Consider the following 20126-nt stretch of genomic DNA (forward strand, 5'->3'; position numbering starts at 1 on the left):
AGACGAAAGAGCCTGGTTCAAATTCGAACTTGGGCCCAAAATAGTCAAATTTGATTAGTTACAATATATATTAATTTATATTAATTTATTGTGTCTCTCCTCCAAATTCAAAATAAATTAATAAGATTTAGTTCAACAATTTTTAGATACAAATTTTCAAAAAGTTACATGTATTTTTTTCTCAAACTTCTGTTTGCTTCAAAAATACCTGTTAATACACTCATTAAGGCGTATTTGCAGAACTATCAGGCCGCAGTTGTTGAGTGTGCATATCATTATACGCAATAGTGAAAATGCTCTTCTTCTGCGCCATTTCCGGTTTGGTAAGGACTATTCCACTATCAGCGTCTTCTTCTGGTCGCTTTTTGGGATACTGAATCTCGTATCTGAGACATAAAATTAGAACATAAAATCACCACAACGCTGGACGCAATTATAATACTAAAATATTCAGTTTCTGAACACACTGATACCTGTATTCTGAATGCTGCAGCAGAGGATGGTCTGGTCCTGTTGTTTGTTTTTTCCCAGTGTTGTCTACTTTTTTACTAGAGCTGGCAACAGTTTCCTTACAAAGCCTCGTGTTTACTGTATTTTTTCCGACTTTTTCTACATTCAACGATGCGTCTGATTTCCTGCGAGTAGAGGCTTGCTCCTGGCTTTCGCTGCTTTGCTTTTTTTTATTGTACCATTCCATATATCTAAATAACGAAAGATAAATTAGATTAGACACATATCTAATGCTCATACAAGTACCGTGAAGTTCTTTTCGCTGCAGGTTTCTTTGATTTTTTATCATTCTTTTCCCTGCCACTGCTCAGATCTGCATGGCTTTGACTTTTCTGAGCTGTGACAGCAGGTTTTCGGTCCCTGAGAGCTCTGAGATCAGATTCTGATCTATAACGCTGCTGCTTCACCTCATTGGAGTCAGTACTAAGTCTCCTCAACGAACTCCTATTAGAAGATGTCTTCCTTTTTCCTTGATCTAATGATTCAGATCGACGGGATTTTGTCACTTCTGAGGATTGAGATCGGCGCCTATAAGATGGCATTAAAACCATAAAATTTTTATATTGCTTTCTCACTTATGTTTCCCAGAATCCGTGGTTTTCTCTGACTGAGGACTGATGTCTTCAAGACTATCATCTGAGTACTGATCAGAAAATCTACGATCATTTTCGTAATAGCTGTCGCTCTCCTCGCTTTGATTTAACGACGCAGATATTTCCTTTAAAACTTCCCGTTTTAAAGCTGATCTAGATGATATTTAAAACTTTGTGAAAAATTAAACTTTGTGGGTATTTAAATGGATAATTTAAACTAACTTTGAGACTCTGGATTTCGAGTGTTTTGCAACTCTAACGTCACTGTTAGCCCGTTTCTGCCTCAGTTGACTGGTTCGGGTTTGTTTTATTTTAGGAGGAGCATCGCTCCCTTTATCCACACTGATGCTTTGCTTGAAAGGTTTCTCGTACTTTTCCAGAATCTCCACCTCACTTTCCTCTACAAAAATAACTTACTTTTTTAGAAAAATAACAAAAAAGTACCAACCCAGAATAGGAGTCCGAATTTTCCTAGGTTTCATAACTCTATGCCTCCTCTTGGCTCTAGCTTTGATAATAGCGATTTCCTCATCAGAACCATCATCGCTCATCTCCCAATCAGACTGTACTCGTCTACGAGGAGGTCTAAGGTACTGAGGTTCGGTCTGGGTGCTCATGTCTTGGTCCGTTTGAGTGCCTATTGACATAATGCATGCCCCTATTTACGCAATTCAAATTTAAGGTTGCAGAAGGTTTAAGGCATTGAATACAGATATAATTTTTACCTGCAGGTAGTGATTGAGTTTCTAAACGTAAATCTCTTTCTTTTTCCAGGATTAATTGACGTAACAGAGCGTTCTGTTGTCTTAATGAGGCTTCCAGAAATTCTTGTTCGCTTTGGAGTTTGTTCACCGCATTAGGGAGGAGAACTTGGGTCCTTGAAAAATTTAATGGAATAAAATTTATTTTGATGCGGCAGATACCACAAACATTAAAAAAAAGTTTTTATAAAGCAAAATGTGACTCAGGCATTACCAACGAGATTATTCATGTTGTAATACGTATATTATATATTGCTGCTGTAAATTATAAACGCCCCCTTCCCCCGCTTTTTTACAAATTAGAATTTGTTTAACATTCAACAGTAAAAATACTGTTAATGTTGATTTTTTCAATGTTGCTTATGTCACTAGCAATACATAACCAATGAAAAAATGTGTTTCTTGATGGGGAATTCGTTTGTTTTCGATTTCGTGTTCACAATCTTTGGTTAAAAAGAATTATCAAAGGATAAATAAAAATAACCAAAAACTGCTGGTGAGCACAAAACCGAAAATGAACCAATTTCCTATCAACACATAAAGTTTTTTTATTTTTTACGTACTATTTAACTGAGTTTGTATTGCATTTTTTATCAAATTTATATCTGTTTTTTTCTCAAAAACTAATTGATACATTTTGAATCGCGATACATCATTGAATTCCTTTCATTTAAAATGTCATTTAACCCATGTTTCAATTTAAAGATAATCCGACATTTTGTGCTATTGGTGACGTAAGCAACATTTAAAAAAATAGACAAACCCTCAAAAATAATATTTTTTGTCTTATTTAATGCGGTTTTGAATTTTGTTTAAATAATAATTTGCTCTAAGTAAAAAAGGAGGGGAGGTCAATTTAGAGCCGCAAGGTGTGATGAAAGAATTAAGTTCTGAGCTCATATTATTAAAGCGCAATCAGTGGCATACAATTAAAGGGATTTCAAATGGATCAGTTAGACATTTTTCAATCCCCAGATGGAAAGATCCTCGAGTGAACCATTAGCGCGCTCAGATATATTTTTCAAGAGACATTCTCTTGTCTTTGTTAAATTAATTCTAAATCTTCCATTTATGGGAAACCATAAGTGTACATCCACGGTTCTTGAAAATAAAGTTTCATGTGCTTTTGTTCATGAAAACCTTAACTTGTTTTAGAAAAATTTGTTCTACGCGTCTGATTTCTCAATACTCAGCTTCAAAGCACACAACGGACGGTTTCGAACATTAAAGTTCTCGTAGTTGTTCTCTTGCAAAATTTTTATAACAAATGTCCAAAATGTTGTCCTTTTTCTTGAATATTCAAATTTTTTTCAAAAAATTATTTTGTATTTGGGGCATCGTGTGGGACTTTTTTAATATTGTGTCACAGTAATGATGCAATAATTGCAAGGTCTCATAAATAATTTTTTTGTAAAACAAACTATATGTCTGGCGAAAACGTTACAAAAAAAAGAAAAAGTTTCAAAGTAAAGTGGGCTAGTGGCAAAGAATAAATTAAAGTTATCTGAACAGAGATAACAAAAATATAAACGTTTATTTAAGTACCACGTGCCATTTTTAATATTTCAACTCTTTAAAAAAAGAGTCCACTTACGTCAAAATACATCAATATAGGTAGTAACTCTTAATTGAGCATAAGTGAAAACCGATAAAAATATTTAGCAATTATATCGAAAAAACGATATTAGCCCATTATCGCTTGCCCTACTCGATTGAGTACATATAAATATTGTCGAATACTATCACCATCACCATCATCCATCAGCATAATTAAGATACGCAATTTAAGTAATGAAAGTTCAAGGATATATTGTAGAAAGCACTAATACATAATACCTATATGTTCGGTGGTTCCCATAAAATTTTATAACCTGAAAACTTGAGAAGTATATTGTTTATCTTGCGCATATTGCAATTATTTACTGTATTTTTTTTTCAAACGCAAATTTTAATTGTTTTGCTGAGAATATACGTTTCAAATAATTTAAAAATTTCCTGTGTCAAGCAAGCTCTTTATTTTTTTATGAAAATTGGCTGGTTAGGTCGCAATTCCACTTTACTCGAATGAATACAGTGGTTGAGTATGAGTATAATTTGTATCGTAATACAGAACATGTCTTCATATCTACTGCGTGACATAGAAAAGAGAACACCCCGTAAAAATGGTTTTATTTAAATAATTTTTAGTATGTGTATTTCTTACGTTAAACAAATACTTCATTAAAAAATTTGAACAAAATTAATTGTTAAAAATCAAAAAAAAATTAATAATTTGTCGGTTCTTTGCGGTGTTTTATACATTTCCGTTCACATATAGACATGGATTTAATGAAGTGATTGATATCCTCTTGGGGATCTCATTTCATGCTAACTGGATAGAGTGACATAGCGCCGATGGGGTGTGTGGGGAATGGGGTAAATTACGCAACCTTCTACCTACAATATCCCACATATATTTAATCGGTGAGAAGTCTGGAGATCGCCATTTATGGCCTTGTATCTAGGGAACAAAGCATTTTTCCTAAAATCGTCAAAGGACAGAAAATTCTTAAAATTACTCAGAGAATTGCCCCCAAAATTTTTGCATATTATTTAGGAAATACCCTGTATAAACACGACTAAATTTATGTCATCAGTCAGTAATTGCAAGAAAAAAAATTAAAAGTATTATACTTAAATAAAATTATTTCAACATAAAAAGCAGTTTATTCAAAACGTTTCATTTTAGAAAAAAATCGAAATAAACTCTAAACTAAATAAAAAAATTGAAAAATGTGAAGTTCTCCGAAAATAAAATGTAAGGTAAATCAAAATTTAAGAAAAAAAAGGTTTTTTTACATTTAATAATCATTATCGTCTTCTCTAACGATAATACAAGAACGAATTCGACGAGGCTCTCTATTAAATTACTAATGGGAAAAATTTCTCCATTCTAAAACTGTTTGTATTAATTGTTCAGAGGAGCCAAGGTTATTTCGATGTACTCTAATTCTATTTTTAATCTTATCCCACAAGCGCCCAATGCGATTAATATCCGATAAACAGAAAGGCTAATTTAAAACTGTCACATCTTCCACTTCTAAAAACTTTCTACTATCTGGTATGTGGAAGTGTATGAATAAAAGAAAATCGTCAAAAGTACCTCTTCAGAGCCTTAGTACGAGTTGCAGTACTGGATCCACATACCATGGACCTGCTAGTGTTTGTCTAATGGGAATTAAAAGAGTTTTTTGACCAATCATAGCGTCACCCCAAAACATTACAGTTTCTTCCTTATATTTAGAAAGAAACCGAGTGCTCGAACCTTATCCTGTCTCCCACAACCTCTTAAAACACGAATCTACCGGTCGTCTAATTGTAGGCCAATTCTGGTTTCATTTGAAAACAATATATTTGACCAGGCTTCAACTATTTAGTTTTGGTGCTCCACGCACCAATTTTAACGATCAACTTTATTTTACACTGATAGGGTAGCAACCTTTAGCTGACTTCTGCTGAAAAGGCCTTAAATTCCAGGTCTTTCCTAACAATTTCGACCGAAATGCTGAGATCTGTAGTTTGAAAAGTTGTCATTGAACCACGGGATGAGATGTCGTGGGATTTCGTTTTGTTATTTGAATTGAAAACTGGTTCTGATCTATTGTGGCGATTTTTCTACGCCTTCTCCTACGTCTATTTTTTAGGATTCCCAACTTCAGAAATCTCGAATAAGTCTTTGAAACAACCCCTTTCGTAACCCCGATCATTAGTGCAATTCGCTTTGAGATATGTCCTGCCCCGAAAAAGCAATAATTCTCCTCTGAATGTCTAATAACCTCACATAAGACATTTTTAATAAAAATTTGCGGGAAGGAAAAACTCATAACTTCACTAAGACTACATCGGAATACTAAAACCAACAGTACAGAAACAAATTTTGAACATTTAATATAAAAAATTTCCAAAAATATGCGTTATTGCCGTATCAGGTTGGCCCCAAAACGGCGTAATTAGATGCGCAAATCGCATTACAACACACAAAGATAGAACTATATTTGTCGGTTGGCAACAATTCATTCTCATTTGTGACGTCACTCTGCTCCTATAGTAAAGATTTTATGGAAATTGGCCTAGATGTCCTTATTTTTGGTTAAAGAATTTTGGGTTAAGCGTTATATAGTCATTTCAGAGACACCATGTATATCAATTACAAACATAACGTGTAAACTTATATCCTACCTTGCGGCTTCCGCTTGCTGTTGATCAATGTAGCGCCTCATTAAAATGTCCTTTCCATTATCGACAAGAAAATGTTGCTGATTCTGATCGACAAACACTGTCCCATTTCTCTGCGCTTCAGTTCCTGATCTACACATTCAAGCCGGTGGAAAATATCTAAATAATTTTTAATTCGTTATTTACCTGGTTACTAGTCGCAAAATATCGGCATTTCCTTCCCGGAAATACAGTTGTTCTCTTGCATGATCTTGCTGGTTATTCAGTTGCTGCATGCTTTGACTTTGTTGGAGCAAATGCTGATGCCTGTCAAAGAAAATAACTTTGACGTTAGTAATTCATTGAGCAGAAAATAAATAGGTCTGACCGCATACGAGATTGGCGGATTCCACCTCTCTCAGAGCCCCTTTCCATCTCGTGTCTCCTTAGTGAATCAGTCTCAGCATCCACCATCACAGGAACTGCCACTTTCTCAGAACTCCAAGCTTCCTTTCTGCCAAACCACTCAGCTACTTGCACGGACTTGGTCTCCCGCCCATGTCCTGACCCTAATAACACTACATTGTTTCATGAACTTTAACTAAAGCTACTTTAACGTTATACCTTTAATAAACAACCTCTCGACCATATCAGCGCTCCTAACTTTCTTCCTCTTTGGAGGAATGTACAGAGGACAAGGCCTACAGATGCAACATAGAATGAGAATTATTGCAGTGAGTATTGCTAGAGCAATCAGCAAAATCAGAATCCAATAAAGGTCACTACTTGAGCTTTGTTTAATGGTGGTCAACTCTTTTTCCTGAGTAATAGAATTTTGGTTTGGTTGCCAGTTTACTTGTGGAGGGTTATCATCCAAGATTCGTTGAATTGTTTTAAGGTCCACCACGGAGTCTTTGGTATAGTGAATGGTGGCTATCACCACACTCCTATCATGATATGAAATGAGTTATGTGATTATGCCATTGGTGGCAATGCTCACTTATTCGATAGAGATAGGTCCCTAGTGACATACGCGGCTTCTGGTTCGAAACCGGTGTAGGGTCTGATTTCATCTACAACAACGCTACCACCAGTAACAGCGCTAAGGGTTCTTTCGATGGTGGATTTATCCGGATATTTGCCTGGGACTATGAAGATCATTTTTCGAGATTTCGGTTCAGGAGGGTAAATTCTTACCTGTCAATGCGAGATACCAAAAATAACAATTTGAAACCATGGTGTATAGGATGTCTCAAACTCGACGCTCATATACCTATATTATAGAAGCCGAAAGTGATATGAAAAATTTTAACTATAGGTATTCAATAGACAACATGCATGACCTCAATTTCGATATGAAGAAGTTCATTTTCGAAATGTTAGAGTAACGAGTTATGACTTCATCAATGATATTTTTCACAGAAAGTTATCCAAATTCTGACGAAATCATATTTATTCTATTTTTCCATAAAACTTTTGTTAAAAGAATTTTTCGTATGTGTTATCGTTTAAAAATTATAGATTAAAACGTCTTAGGAATTATTTTAAAAATAGAGGGTGTTATTTAAGTACGTGGCCAAACTTCAGGGGGGTGATTTTTTGAGCGTTTATGAGGTGAAAAGTTTATAGGTCCTCTAATATTTTATTATATAATACAAGGTAACAATTTTTTTACAAAAATCATTACGTATTAAAGAGAAGCTCATAAATAATATTCAGACGTAAACGAATATGACGATGAAATTTGGTTACAGTTTTCAGTGTAGTACAAAGGAATCTTTCAAGCTAGAAATAGTTTGTTTCCTTTTGCTAGTGACTTGCTCAAAGATATCGCCGAGAATTTAAGAAGAAAGAAACAAGAAAAATCGTCTATTAAAACTACACTTAAACAAATGGTATGCATTTTTATTAGTGAAAAAACATTTAAACAACTTCAGAAAAAGTTGTTAAATATGTCTTCCTTCAATTTTAATGCAAGCATTAGCTCGTCTTAACATCGATTGACGAACATGTTGAAATATTTCTGGATATTTCTTACATAACTAAATGAATTTCGTACCGTTGGATTCATTGTTATTTAGTGTTAACCGGAGTTCTATAAACGAAGGATTTTACATATCTCCAAATGAAAAAGTCTAACGGATGTAAATCCGGTGGCCTGGGTGGTCATGACTGTGCATAATGCGAAAACATTTTTAAAGTTTTTAAAAAGGCAATGGTGCATAAATAAGAATAAAAACCTTAAATGACACTATCAAATTTCAACAAAATCGGCTAAAGGATTAATAAGATTTTACGGAAAAATTATTTAAAAAAGTTTGAATCTCTGTATCTTGAAAACAAAATATTACCGGGCTTATGTTTATTTAAACTTTTCGTTCGAATCACTCAAAGAATCACTTCTTGAGGTTTGATCACGTAGTCAAATAACGCACTGCATGTTCAAAAATATCAATCTAGCCTTGACTTATCTCTCTGTCTAGTTTATTAGACCTCATATTGTGCAGCAATACCTAAATAACATATTTGGACAAAACTGGATTGACATTAACGGGCTTGTGAAGTGGTCAGGAAAATCCCATGACTTTTTCATGTAAGGATTTTTTAGAAATAAAATTTATAAAAGTCCTTTAAAAAATTTGGAACGCTGAAAGGAGAAAATAAGTACTGCTTGCAATGAAATGCAACTAATAATAGCTAGTAAGATAGAAGTTAGACGAAGACTTCAAATGTGTTTTGCAGCAGATACGAGACATATCTGAAAATATGTTAAATTAAATATAAAGTAACAAAACAAACATTAAATTTAATTTAATATATTTTCAATATGTCTCGCACCTTCTGCAAAACACATTTAAAAAAACAACAATAAATAAATTTTAACAAAAACAAATAATAAAATGTTTGTTTTGTTACTTTTTATTATTTATTTTTGTAAAAATTTATTTATTGTTGTTTCTTTAGTTCTTGTAAAATTAAGTATTTTTGCGATAAATCCAAAGGCGTTTTTGGTTATAATTTTTAAATAATAACACACAAGAAAATTTATTTTTAATCAACACTGTGTGGAAAAATAGAATCAACGTGATTTTGTCAAAATTTGGATATGTTTTTGCGAAAAATATCATTGATGATATCATAACTCGTTCCTTCGACATTTTAGAAATTAACTTTTTTAGTCGAAATGGAGGTCGTCCAACTCGATTAAAGACCCATAAGTAAAATTTTTCACATCGCTTTCCGTTTCTATAAAATAAATATAAGACCGTCGAGTTTGAGACACCCTATACAAACTTACCTCTGCGTCGCTAGATAATCTGGGCACCCCCTCATCATATGCCTTCACTTTCAGTGTAACTAACTCGTCCGGTTCCCACGACTTCTTCACCAATATTTCCCCAGTTCTCTCGTCGAGAAACAAATCTTCGTTTGGAGTCAGAAGCTGGTACCTAACCTCGTTATTTGGGGGTGATAAATCCCCATCGAGAGCTTTGACAAATGCTTGAGTCGTAAAACTTCTTCTATCAGTGTTCAATATAAATTCATAAACGTCTTTTTCAAACTGCGGAATATTGTCGTTGATATCCAGAAGCGTAATGGTGACTTTAGACGTTGCACTGAGGCCTTCTCCATTCTCATCTGCAGCACGCACTTCAAGGACGATTTTTGGATAAGTTTCCGCATCTAGATTTGCGGAGTTTGCCACGGTTATTAAGCCTGTATCAGGTTCTAGTCTGTTATACGGAAAATTATAAATGAACTGTGGGTTTTGACCATATCAAAACCTACGTAAAAAGGTCGCTGCCAGGGCCTAGTAAATCGACGTATCGGATCTTACTTCCAGGCTCTCTATCTATATCCGCAGCTTCGACAATCAGTACTGTAGTGCCCACAATAGCATGTTCTGTAACCAATACGAGAAAATTTTACGTGAAAATGACACAAAATTGAAAATTGTACCTGGAACGCTCCCTGTAAATTCACTTTTAACAAACTGTGGAGGATTGTCATTCATATCTCTAAGAACCACCGTCAGCTTAGCTCTAGCGCTATAGTTCCCCTTTCCTAACTCCTTGGCGACGATATAACACTCCACATAGCGCCTCGCCTCATAATCTAGAAGACGATTATCATGGACTGCAATCCTAAACTTGGAAAATCCCTCAACTACGCTGGGAGACACCTCAAAAGTTCCGTTATTTTTATTCAGTTCCAGAGTGATAACATCTCCAGGTTCAGTGGAAATTTCGGCCTGAGGAAGATCTAACATTGTTCCTGCTGGAGAATTTTCGTCGAGAAGGGCATGGTATTCGATTGAGCCGAATGTTGGTGATCCCAAAGTTATACCTCAAGAAGTAAAGTTTGAGGGTCAAATTATTGTAAGATAAGTTTCATAGCGTTTGGTGAAATAAGGTATGAATAGTACCTGGAGGTATTAAAGCAAGTTGTACAGTAGTCGATTGTGATGGTGGTTCTTGAGGATTTTGTCTAACTTCCTCTGCTGTAACCTTAACAAGTATGGGCTGTCCTTGATTTGGAAAAGAAACGATTTGAGGAACCGGAAGAGCAAGAAGCAAGTCTCCTAGAATAAATAGTAAAGAACAAAATGTATTATATTACTTGATTGAGGCAAAGAAAAATTATTAGAGTTCAGGACAAAACGATGTACCATGTGGCTCTAAATTCTCCCCACGTTTACTTTTTAACAAATTATCATTTTTTATTCAAAAGCAACATTAAATGTGACCAAAAATATTATTTTTTAACATTTGCTTAATTTTTAAATGTGGCCTACGTCACCAGTAGCACAAAATGGCCGATTTTTTCAAATTGAAACGTGGATTGAGTGAAACCTCAAATTAAAGGTGTTTCAAAACTACATTCAATGTTGTTTTGGGATTCAAAATCTATTGATTAGTTTTTGAGAAAAACAAATATAAATTTGCTAAAAAAATGCAATACGAACAAACTCAGTTAATAGTATGTAAACAATAAAAACACTTGTTTTTGATAGGAAATTGGCTTTTTTACAATTTTGTTCTCATAAACAGTCTTTAGTTTTCTTATTCATCTTTTTATATATTTTTTAACCATAACTATAACAAACAGAGGCGTATTTCAATAGTTGTGGAAAATTTTTTCTCAAACTCCTTAGTCACAAAACATCGATTTTGAATTTCGTAACGGTTAGGGAACAACACCGACTCCCGTGGGATTTTGCAGCTATCGTAGCTTTGCAATTTTCCGAAATAACTCGAAAGTGCAAAATTTTTAAGATAAAATACTTTACATATACTCACCTTAAAATTTATAAAGAGAAATCCAAAAATTAGAAAAAAATGGGGGATTTTATTTATAATAAAGAAGTTAATGTCATATGAGGGGAGACGCATCATGTGGGATGCTGCAATGAGGTCATTTTTAAGTTGTACTCCTCAAAGGAAACGGGGTCTATGTTTGAACCTTTTTACTAATATCAAAAATAAGAAAATTAGATGGAGGTGTTTCATCCCGATTTACCGATTAATTTTTTAAGGAGATGTTGGCTAAAAACCACAAAACGAATGAATAGAAAAAAGTTAAATTTAACCGTTAATAAATAACTCTGATATGAATTTTTATACTAAAAATGATGTTTGCAAAAACCAATGAGCTCCCTTCAAGATACCTCCTTTTGTCAATTCAGAAGCCTCATGGGGACCAGCTTTCTAAAGACAAACATTTTCAGAAATCGTATAAACTCCTATTATTACTAGTAAGAAATGGAGAATTCAAGGTTTATTTTAATTCCCTAGAAACCTTCGCAACGGAACATTTTCCTTGAAAAACGAGAATAATTTCCACTTAAATAAATATGCATTTGGAAATTTTCTAACACCGGAAGCTGAATATGCCTTATCTGGCACGAAACACTCGGCAATCGAGGCCAGGTCGGTAAAATTTCCGATTTAATGGACGAGTTAGTCTGTAGGCGTAAGACTATAAAGAACACCGATCGAGACCTGAATTAGTCCACTCCCAGATCTGACCTTTATTATAATTAATTTGAATACATTAAAGCCGTTTGTCACTTTACATTAGAATATCAGCCAATGATGGCCATTAAACCATATCCGTGTTACAAAGGGATTTACTAACGCCAAATTAGCTACAAACAGCGGTAATAACTCTCTGCAGAAATGGAGGCACGCATAACTTTCCATTTTTAATTTCAAGCGGAAAAGTTTGGAACACGCGATCTTCTTTCACATCAGGAGTGTTTAATGTGACTAGAATATTCCACGATTAAAGTTGAAATATTAACGTAAAAATTGGCCAAGAAAGGTGCACAACTAACCTGTTTTTTCGTTAATATGGAAGAAAGAACTGGCAGGATCTGCTGAATTCAAGGAATATCTGATTGGTCTTGGCTGTCCTCTGTCTCCATCTTCCGCATGAACCCTGCAGAAATATTAATGAGCCTGTATCAAATGCTTTTAATGTGGAAATTTACTTCAAAATTGTATCACCAGGGCTCAAAGTGGGGCTCAGAGTTGTAGTAGGCGGAGCAATAGTAAAAATCGGGGGAGTATCTTGTTCATCGATTACTGCAACCAATAAAGGCCAACCGGCGATATTTCTGGTATCTTCTGCCATATTAGTCCAGGGATCCTGCAGAATTCACTATTGGAAATTATAAATATAAGGTGTTCCGAAAATGCATATCAAAAATGGTATCATGAAATTATTTGGGTTAATGCATTAAGATTTGGTTTAAAATTATTTCGCTTTTCGACGCAATTGACGGTCGACATACTTAAAAACAAAAACATGTTTTTTGCTTTGTCTGGAAAATGTTCCACGAATTTCAATAAAATCCATTGTGCATTTATTCATTAGTACAAGAATTGTATTCGTGTAATATTCATGTCTATTCTCAATGTGCAATGTTTTGTGTAATGTGTAGTAAGTTCTTTGTCGTCTTCGCACAAAAATGCTCAGAACTTTTCACTGGTTAGCTGCATCGTATTGGTTTTTTTTTCTGATGATACATTAACCTTTTCTTCAACTTTTCGATCTCTTTAAAATTTCTCGTACGGTTGACATTTTAAGCGAAAACAAATTATTTTCTTTTCTCATACAGAACACCAATTTGCTCGATAATTATGGATACTTGGCGATGTGAACGCTGGTGTCACTTATGGAAAATGCCATAAAAATGATTCAACATTTTTTTATGTTTCTTTTCAGATTCATAATGGCGTTTTCTAATGAAGAACTGACCGGTATGGTAAAAATTATGGGCTTTTGTGAAGATACTTTGACATTTGTTTGGTTTCAGTACAATGACCGATCAGGTATCCTGATCCGCAGCGAACGCTGAACTCATAAAAATAATAATAAAAAATAATTTAAATTAATGGCGAACCCCACAATTTTAACCATATCGCCCGTTTCTTCATTAGAAAGCGCAATTATTGAATCAAAAAGAAACTTTAAAAAATTTGGTAGTCTTTTATGACAATTTCAATAAGTGATATTCGTGTTCACATCGACAAATGTCAATGATTATCCAGGTGATGGGAAACTAGTGTTCTGTATTAGAAAAAAAACATTGTTTTTAGCGTGTAACATTAACTGTACAAGAAACTTCCAAGAGATAGAAAAGTTGAAGAAAGAGCTAATATATCATTAGAGAAAAAATCAATACGATGCAGCTATCCAGTAAAAAGCTCTTTTTTATTTTTCTATGGAGGTGGCTAAGAAGTTATCACTTGCACATTACAAATAAACATGAATGTAGCGTGGGAATAATCCCTGTGCCAATGAATAAGTGAACAATGGGTTTAATTGAAATCTATTGAAGCGTTCCCAAGATATGACAAAAAACAAGTTTATTTTAAAGAATTTTGACCGTCAGTAGCGTTTACACGAGCCACTTTTTGAAATAATTTTTGAACTAAATCTTAATGTATTGACCCAAATAATTTCATGATAACATTTTTGACGGATATTTTCGGGACACCTTGTCTTTCGTAAATTTATCTGCATACGTTCGCTAAAATCGTTAAATGATGGACGGTTTTTGTCTCATAGTCCAGACGGTTTAATAAAACTATAGTTCCTTCAGCGTCTTTCTCAGAAATCAGCTTCTGGTGAATACCAAACTGGACAGTGCCATAAAGCTCTAATATGACTGCTTTCATTCTATGAGGATTTCCTTTGGCAATGACGGTTCCTGGATCATTTTTTTATTAAGTTAATCACAACATGAATAAAATAGTGCTTGGAGGAAATGTTTACTTTCCTCCATTGATACAATATTATCGTTAATTATTCCAAGAAACAATTATTCGATCGATAACTCAGAATACTTGCCTAAGTCTGTGTTTTTCCCGGCATTTTCAGACACCGTGAGCAATGTTGGAGCTCCAGGAAAAATCTTCTCTATCGGAGTGGTGGCATTTGTAGCCTGAAATGAGCAATTAATCACGGCTCTTTGTCCCCTTTGATTTCGCACTTCTACCCTGAAGTCATAAAATCTTCCAGGCTCCAATTTCTTCTTTAGAATTAAATTCGCTTGGCACACCTATAATTAAGCAATCATCACGATAGTTTCAAGAATTTTAAGAGAACACACCGAATTGAATCTAGTGCAATTCAAAGCCTCTACAGCCACAACAGCCGTATCTTGGATATCGAAAAGCAGCGGGTAGTCAAAAGAGCTGTCTGAAGACCTCAGTCTGTAAATCACCGATCCTACAGCCGCATCAGCAGGTATCAGGACTTCGTTGAGCAAGGCAGTGGAATCGAAAACTAATATGGCTGAAACTATAATTCTCCAAAGTTAAGATTTCAACAAGATTGTAAAAATTTGTAGATAATCGAGAAATAACGTACCTACCTGTAATAGGACCACAACAACAGCACACCACTACCAGGAGACTCATTGCAGACTGAAAACTCGGAGACGGATCGCATGTTTCCTTGACTAAGGGAATTAACAATTGTCAGTTTTCGGGGGGATAACTATAATCACGTGCAAGGGGAACTTTTGAGCTTCATTTGGAGTTTTGTAAATTAGTTGCGGCTTGAAAGTTGACGTAACCTTGGAACTTATAATTGCCAATTTACAATGCTTCACTTTGAAAACTTACACAATAACATACTTCCATGACTGTAATTCTACCATGTGGCCGGTGGATAAAATTTTATTATTTATCATTAATCAGTTTCAGGGGGATTCAGAGTTCAAGAAACTCGAATTACCCTCAATATCTGACCCTGAGGACCGCACATTTAAGGCGGTAACCCCAATGCATAATTGAAGTAGAACAAGACGTTAAAACGCAACTAATTAATTTTTCCTGGGTCGTTATTATAGAGAACATTGCGTGATTCGTGGAGCTTGAAGTCGATCTGATATTTGATCTATTAAAAATGAAAGTTTCTTTTTGAGGGAATGAGGTACCGCCCACACTTCTTCCCGTTTGTCTGGGTATTTTCCCTAAGTTTGTATATTCTGTCAGAAATATGTGGCATGGAGAACCGCCGAAGGGTTTGCAATGGGCATATTTTATGGAAACAATTTCATAAATTAATCGAAAAAATTCCAGTCATGTACTTGTGCCTTCCTATAAAGAAATCTTAGCATCCTGGCAATCTTTACTCCTCGATTAAACAATTTGAGTCTACCAAGAGGCTCTAAGTTGTTCCCTCAGTTAACTTCTTAACAAATTATTATTAAAAAAATAATAAAAAGCTACATTAAATAGGACAAAAAATACTATCTTTTGATGTTTATTTGTTTTTTTCTTTTAAATTCTGCTTATGCCACCAGTAGCTCAAAATAGGTCAAGTGCTACCTCAAAATAAATAGGTTTGTTATCGATTTTGTAGTCATAAACAGTCTTTGGTTATATTTATTTATCTTTTTTTATACTTTTTTTAAATGAAAAATTGTTTGTGAGCACATAATTGAAAACGAACCAATTTTCCATCAACAACAAGTTTTTTTTATGGTCTACGCACTATTTAATTGAGTTTGTAATGCAATTTTTACAAAATTTATATCTGTTTTTCTCAAATGTTAATCGGTACATTTTCAAACTCAATACATTACATGATGTAGTTTTAAAGGACCTTCAATTTGAAATGTTACTTGACCCATGTTTCGATTAAAAAACATCAGTCATTTTGTATTACCCGTGACGTAAACAACACTAAAACAAATAAACAAATGTGAAGGGATATTTTTTGTTCCATTTAATGCAGGTTTTTAATTTTGTTTAAATAATAGTTTGTTAAAAAAATTAACAGAGGGGAGAATTTAGAGTCGCACGATAGAATACCCCAGCTTGTTTAGAGAATTTGATGCTTCCTGAACATCGAAAGAAACTGCTTACATCGTTGATTACACTGTTTAATTCAATATTACAATGCTCTCTATATCTAAAACGCGTATAAGAAATAAGTAGTTAGTGAATTATAAGGTTGTTGCATGATTTCTGTAAGGTAATTTCCGATGAGCAATAAACTTTATTAAACAACCTTTAGGATCGCGTTGCTAATTTGGATGTATACTGTCTTTAGTGGTTTCTCTAAGATCACGTATTCTTCAAATTGTACTCGATAGTTTTTGAGATTTGAACGCTTAAACATGGATAGAACTCATCTGCCACATTCCATACTCTACGAATTTCACAATGGCCCTAACGCAATTGTGGCTATGAAAAATTTGCTCAGCATTTTACGAGAAACAATAGTAGATGTTAGGACTGTTCAAGGAGGGTTTGCCAAATTTCAAACTGGAAGTTTCCTCTTCAAAGATGAACCTTACAAAATTAATGACGAGACTCTAAATGCCATAATAATGGACGACACATTTGTAATCAGCAGAAGATAGAGGAAAAGATGGGCTACAATCATTTCACAACAGAGGGTATTTCTAAGTATTATGTACATATGGAAAGGGGCTTTTTTAGCACATTTCGTGACTAAGTTTATTTAAATATAGGTTCGCAAACGCTACGTTAGCTATCTACAAGCTATTGGAATTTCAAAAATGTTTTGGTTTTTCTTTATAGCTTCTGAACGTTTTGAGATATTTAGATTAAATTTGAAATATAGTTTACACTATAGAACTTACATTATTAGGCACGTCAAATGGTTTTGATAATTAACAGGGTGATATTTTTTCGTAGGCCATGCCTTGTTTGCTCTCCTTAAAATTTTTGCCCTGCCAGTTGATAGATTCTAAAATACAGAAGACCTTTTTTTTAAGAAGCTTTTTGGTCCCATGTAGTTTTTTTCGTATGTGCAGCGGTTATTGAGAAAAAAAAATGATTTTCTGTAATTCGCCAAATTTACTATAGTTAATCTTCAATTTTTAAGAATTTTGAAAATATATTTGGAATTACCTATTAAAAATTGAAGTCAAGACGATCTTAAACAATAATAATAATAACCTTAAGAAGGAAACTACGTTACAATAGTTCTTGACGTAACTTCCTCTAACCCTCACACATGCCTTCGCCCTTCTCACTAATGCCCGTACTCTTTCGAATACCCTCAAAGAATTTTTACGGTTTTAAATGCATTTAATATTCAGTTTCGTAACTTACAACGGTATTCACTAGTGTTGTGTACATTAAAGATTTTAGATGCTTCCGTAGAAAAACTTCTAAGTTATTTAACTCAGAGGACCTGGGGACTATGACTGTAGTCCACCCTATCCTATCCATTTGTTCTCACACAATTCATTCAAATACTCCCATGTCAAAGAAGAAAAATGTACTGGGGCACCATTATGCATATATAAACCAAAATTAAATAAAATTTATATATACGGGAGTACCATTGAAAACTTTGCACCCCGGTTATTTTAAACTACAATAAAAATATTAGAAATTGCCACAACGCGTCGATTTAGTTTTCGAGAGGAACACATTAAATGTAAATTCACCAAAATAACGCCCTTTGCAGAGGTACATTCAACTCTAAAATCTGAAGCAGTGCTATACGCGAAATCGCCACTCATTTGAAAGGGTTTTTAATTTTGATTGTTAGCATGTACGTAGCACACAGTGTATATATATCACTTCACAGTATATACGCCTTTAAAACAATCTATCAGTATAATGAAAAGAATATACATACACACTACTGCACTAATAATAAATTTGATATTAAAGGCAAAAGGGAATTAGCTATATATATATATATATATATATATATATAATATCAATTTTAGGGGTTTACGATTCTGGAAGTAGTACAGCATGTCTCTGAAATATCTTTTTCTTTTTGATTTCTGACGAAATGTTTTGATTAGAAAAGATAGGATTTTATCTAAAATTTTAAACTAACTTAATTGTAAATATGCACGATGTACTGAAAGAGAGTTACAAATCAATTTTTTTTTACCTTAAACATATTTTTTATAAAATAAATAAACATTTTAAAGAAAAGTATTAAGGAGCAACCCATGAACCCACATATCAAAAATATACAAGAAATTATTCAAGTTTTTTTAAATTAGATAATATACATTTAAGGGAATAGTAACTTGGTGTGGACGGTTTTTTGCACACCAATATAATTTGTACAACACAAAATATAATGGCGCACAGACACGTTTATAATGCGACACCTTGTACATGGTAAATTATAACGGTACAACCAAATTAGTAAAAATCTTACGAAATGCCCCTCGTTGTAGCTTCGCCATCATGTCTTTTATTTCCTTATCAAACCATTATAAATCCTAATAAATAAAAATATTTGTCATCATCCGGCCATCACTTTAATCGCGCGAAATAAATAAATAAATTAACTAATAAATACACACAAATTGACGAAAAATCACAATTAAAAATCTCCCAAAGCCTCGAATTTTCCCCTTCAAAGTAAACACTGAGGAGTCGAAAAACCGCGATGAACCCTGTCGATAAGCCGCCCCTGTGGTCGCGTGTTCCTGCTGCAGGGGTAAGTCCGCGTGAAGGGCCCGAGTGGTCAGATATGGTCAGTCTGGTCGCTAAGAAACCCAAAGACACAATTTATACACAGTTTGAAGATCGATTCTTACAGAGAAAGTGGAACAATGTTGTGAGTTTGTTCTGATTTGCATATTAGAACAAATTTTCATTTTTTTATGGTGGATGACGAATTAAGCCGCATGCAAAGATGTAAGAAAATTGAAAAGCGTCCTCAGCGGTGTTTTTTTTTATGAAAATTAATGGATATATTCCTTCTGCATCAATTATACAGGGCGGCTTTAAATTGTACCCCCTACTCCTATAAATTACGTAGCCTACTCCTATGTAAACTACTAACACTACTCTAAATGTAGTTTACGTTGCCGGTATTGCAAAAAACTAATTTAAAAAAAATTAAGATATTGGTCCTGAAACAGCTCAAATTAAAAATATTTTAAAACTATGTTTAATGGAGGAATGCAATTTAAAATTTACTGGTTAGTTTTTGAGGCATAGTCATATAGAGGGTGTTCCATTTAAAGCTGTGATTGAAGATTAGTCAAAAACTGTGCATTGTACGAAAAAAGTTTCAAATAAAAATTGTCCAGTAAAGAGGGGGCATGTCATGAAGATAGTGACTTTTAGCAAAAACGTCCTTTCAAGAGCAACTTTTTTTTTCAAATCGCAATCCCGTATTTTTTACAGATCCTTGTGGACTTTCAAAAAGTTCATATCTTTTATTTGAACTTGTTTTTTTATTAGACATTTTGCTGCGTTTAACCTTGATTTTTGCCCAATTTTTAAGATAGTCGAATTTATTGCATTTTTTTCTAAAAAAGTTTTGCAATGCATATTCTGTTTAAAACTTATAACAATTATTCTATCTAATAAAAAAAACACATTTTCTTAAACTTTCTCTTGTTAGAGCCTACCTGATAACAAGGCCTACAGGAAATCGATATTCTTTTTTCGACAATAAATTTAATCGTTTTCTGTGAAACTATTCAAAAATAATTATTTTAATTTAAAAATTTTTAATTGAAATGGATCGGTACACTTTGCAGGAAAACTTTGAAATGATTTTTATTTATGGAAAGTTTAGAAGAAATGTT

General features: G+C 33.8%; 1 protein-coding gene across 1 annotated transcript; it reads right to left on the minus strand.

Moving 5' to 3' along the window:
- Positions 1-70: 70 nt before the first annotated feature.
- On the minus strand, positions 71-19073 carry Cad86C (Cadherin 86C). Its single transcript, XM_066282956.1, has 23 exons — positions 18740-19073; positions 14943-15029; positions 14679-14869; positions 14417-14627; positions 14092-14276; positions 12552-12709; positions 12396-12499; positions 10485-10640; positions 10019-10405; positions 9848-9962; positions 9357-9792; positions 7059-7255; positions 6683-7005; positions 6447-6627; positions 6266-6385; positions 6083-6211; positions 1829-1980; positions 1552-1761; positions 1326-1503; positions 1086-1256; positions 757-1038; positions 474-701; positions 71-386 (listed from the first exon to the last, which is right to left on the minus strand). The coding sequence occupies exons 1-23, from the start codon at positions 18768-18770 to the stop codon at positions 224-226; spliced, it is 4395 nt and encodes a 1464-aa protein (XP_066139053.1). The 5' UTR covers positions 18771-19073; the 3' UTR covers positions 71-223.
- Positions 19074-20126: the final 1053 nt, after the last annotated feature.

The sequence above is a fragment of the Euwallacea fornicatus genome, chromosome 6, assembly GCF_040115645.1.
Source record: "Euwallacea fornicatus isolate EFF26 chromosome 6, ASM4011564v1, whole genome shotgun sequence".
In the NCBI taxonomy this organism is placed as follows: Eukaryota; Metazoa; Arthropoda; class Insecta; order Coleoptera; family Curculionidae; genus Euwallacea; species Euwallacea fornicatus.

Coding starts and splice junctions, on each gene's coding strand:
- Cad86C (XM_066282956.1), bottom strand. CDS start 18,770: ATGATGGCGAAGCTACAACGAGGGGCATTTC. Junction 10,641..12,395: donor CCATATTAACGAAAAAACAG/GTTAGTTGTGCA, acceptor TATTTATTCTAG/GAGACTTGCTTCTTGCTCTT. Junction 387..473: donor CTGCAGCATTCAGAATACAG/GTATCAGTGTGT, acceptor TTTATGTCTCAG/ATACGAGATTCAGTATCCCA.